The sequence below is a fragment of the Arachis ipaensis genome, chromosome B10, assembly GCF_000816755.2.
Source record: "Arachis ipaensis cultivar K30076 chromosome B10, Araip1.1, whole genome shotgun sequence".
Lineage (NCBI taxonomy): Eukaryota > Viridiplantae > Streptophyta > Magnoliopsida > Fabales > Fabaceae > Arachis > Arachis ipaensis.
The window spans coordinates 3,673,604-3,676,070 of NC_029794.2; the positions used below are offsets into that span (position 1 = coordinate 3,673,604).

A 2,467-nucleotide genomic window follows, 5' to 3' on the forward strand; every position below is an offset into this window, starting at 1 on the left:
CTATGTGCAGAGCAGTGGATACTATGTTTGCCTACAAATTATATTAAAATAAACAAACAAAAAGTCCAAAGTTTGGTTAATCGGTTTTCCCATGTTCAATAAGCTAACTATTTCAACATTTTTCTCCATAAAATTATGTGGATTTAAAAACGTTTATGTCAAGATTCCCTTAATTCATAAATATATAATAATAGTAGTCTTACACAATATTGAAGACAAATTGTGCAGCAGAAAGTGATTGGATAGCATTATTAGTTTATTACACATTTTCCATTAAATAATTGATCTTGACAGAAGAGAGCATATTTGTAGCTTGATTAATTGATTGCTGTGTCCACGTGAATATAATATAATATAAATATATTTTACAAGAACAAGAATATAGAAATGTATAACCGAATGGATAAGTAATAAGTGAGTGCTAGTTGTTTAGCATTTATAATATGAAATTTAGATGAAATGAATCTGAGCCATTGAAGGGGGGGTTGGTGGTGCAGGACTACGGAGTAACCATACAGCTATACCGCACCCCATATTTGGTAGACATTGTTAAAGAAAACGTTGGGCGGGTTCTCACATTAGACTCCATTGTTGCTGGGAATGCATGGCAAGGAATGGACATGTTGGTTTTCAATTCCTGGCATTGGTGGACCCACACTGGAAAATCTCAAGGGTATACATATTTATATTCTTCAACTTCCACCATAACACTATATTTAGAGAAACAAGTATTGCTGGACAAGAGTACCCTAAGAATAATGAATGGGTGGTGATTAAAAGTCTTAGAAAGAGTCCAAAATGCATGTGGACAATAGTAATAAAAAGGTTTGCAATTTTGAGCTCTAATTTTGACTAATGTTGGTGTTTGACAGATGGGACTATATAAGAGATGGTCCCAATCTAGTTAAGGACATGGACCGTTTGGAGGCATACACTAAGGGTATGACCACTTGGGCTAGATGGGTTGATCAAAATGTTGATCCTACAAAAACTAAAGTCTTCTTTCAAGGCATTTCTCCCACTCACTATCAGTAAGTAACTCCTCCACTACTCTAACAGATTTTAACTCCCAGTAGTCTGAAATTTATGTATTTTCTTTGAACTCAAACAGAGGCAAGGAATGGAATGAACCAAAGAAAAGCTGTAGTGGAGAACTTGAACCATTGTCAGGGTCAACATATCCAGCAGGACTACCTCCTGCAACCAACATAGTGACCAAAATACTCAAGAACATGAATTCTCCGGTTTATCTACTTGACATCACACTCCTCTCTCAGCTCAGAAAAGATGCACACCCTTCTGCCTATAGTGGAGATCATGCAGGCAATGATTGCAGCCATTGGTGCCTCCCAGGCTTGCCTGATACCTGGAACCAGCTCCTATATGCAGCACTCAGCATGTGAACAAAACAGATCCTTACACCAGAATTTTCTTCTTGTTTGGCTCGTAGATACTGCCAAGGGCTGAAATCATATAAACTGTAACATTATACGATTCATGAAGGACAAGAAAATAATCTACAGATTTCAAGAACAGAATAGCTTTCTTAGAGTTATCAAAATTGTTTGCATATCAAGAAATGTACTTACGAGGCTATGTAAGAACTATGAACTAATTCACTGAATGATATTGAACTTTAGCATTTAAGTTAAATTTAATATGAGTGGTCATTTTCTTCACGGAATCAAATATAGCGACATGTTTGGGCTTGTATTTTCACAGAATCTACATCCCCGGGATACACGGAAGCATTGACAGAAACCTTTCAACCACCAAAATGAAGCTTAGAATGGAAGTTTGGTTGAGATTTGAGAAGCTCTGGTTATCAACACGTAGATAAAATAAAAAAGAACTTGATTGCAATATGCTAAAATACATAATTGTAGGACTACTACACTACAAGGTTAGAACAATGTATAACGTAAGATCACAAGTGTACTTATCATATCATCATCCAAAAGGGTGTCCTTTACTCATTTTGTATTCTTGTTCCAAATGAAAAATCTGAGATTTTATACGATTCTCTTAACACGTGGACTTAGCCTATTGGATGGTTTTGGTTCTTGGAAACATGTGACCAAACCCATAACATTTGGAAAATATAAAAATATCATAAAAACAGAACGTGTACCATGAATCTTAGAGCATCTTGAGAGCACGTCGATTGCATAGAAAAGGGAAGAAGACAAAGAGGAGGGTGGTCCGAGGGATGGGGCACGATACGAGGAACAAGACAATGTTTCATAATGGAGGAGGAAGACCGGAGGGATGGGTGAAGAGTCCTGGCAGAGAAGAAAACAGAGTCTTCCTCTTTTTCTTTGGACATACTTCAATGAGGCCTTCCTTCTTGGTCAGCATTGTTTGGGTTTTGGTCCACACTTCAGTGTTTCAACATGCTCTGGATAACAGGATTTTTACCTTGGGCCTCAGCCTGTTGATGGCCCAACTCAAAATATTATACTCATGA

At 37.1% G+C, this 2,467-nt stretch overlaps 1 protein-coding gene across 1 annotated transcript in view; it reads left to right on the forward strand.

Moving 5' to 3' along the window:
* Positions 1-1,677, forward strand: part of LOC107623108 (protein trichome birefringence-like 38) — a 4,302-nt gene extending 2,625 nt beyond the window's left edge. Inside the window, exons 3-5 of the mRNA XM_016325261.2 lie at positions 498-673; positions 873-1,031; positions 1,112-1,677. Of these exons, the coding sequence (XP_016180747.1) occupies positions 498-673; positions 873-1,031; positions 1,112-1,403 (627 nt within the window). The 3' untranslated portion in view covers positions 1,404-1,677. The remainder of the gene's footprint in view (positions 1-497; positions 674-872; positions 1,032-1,111) is intronic.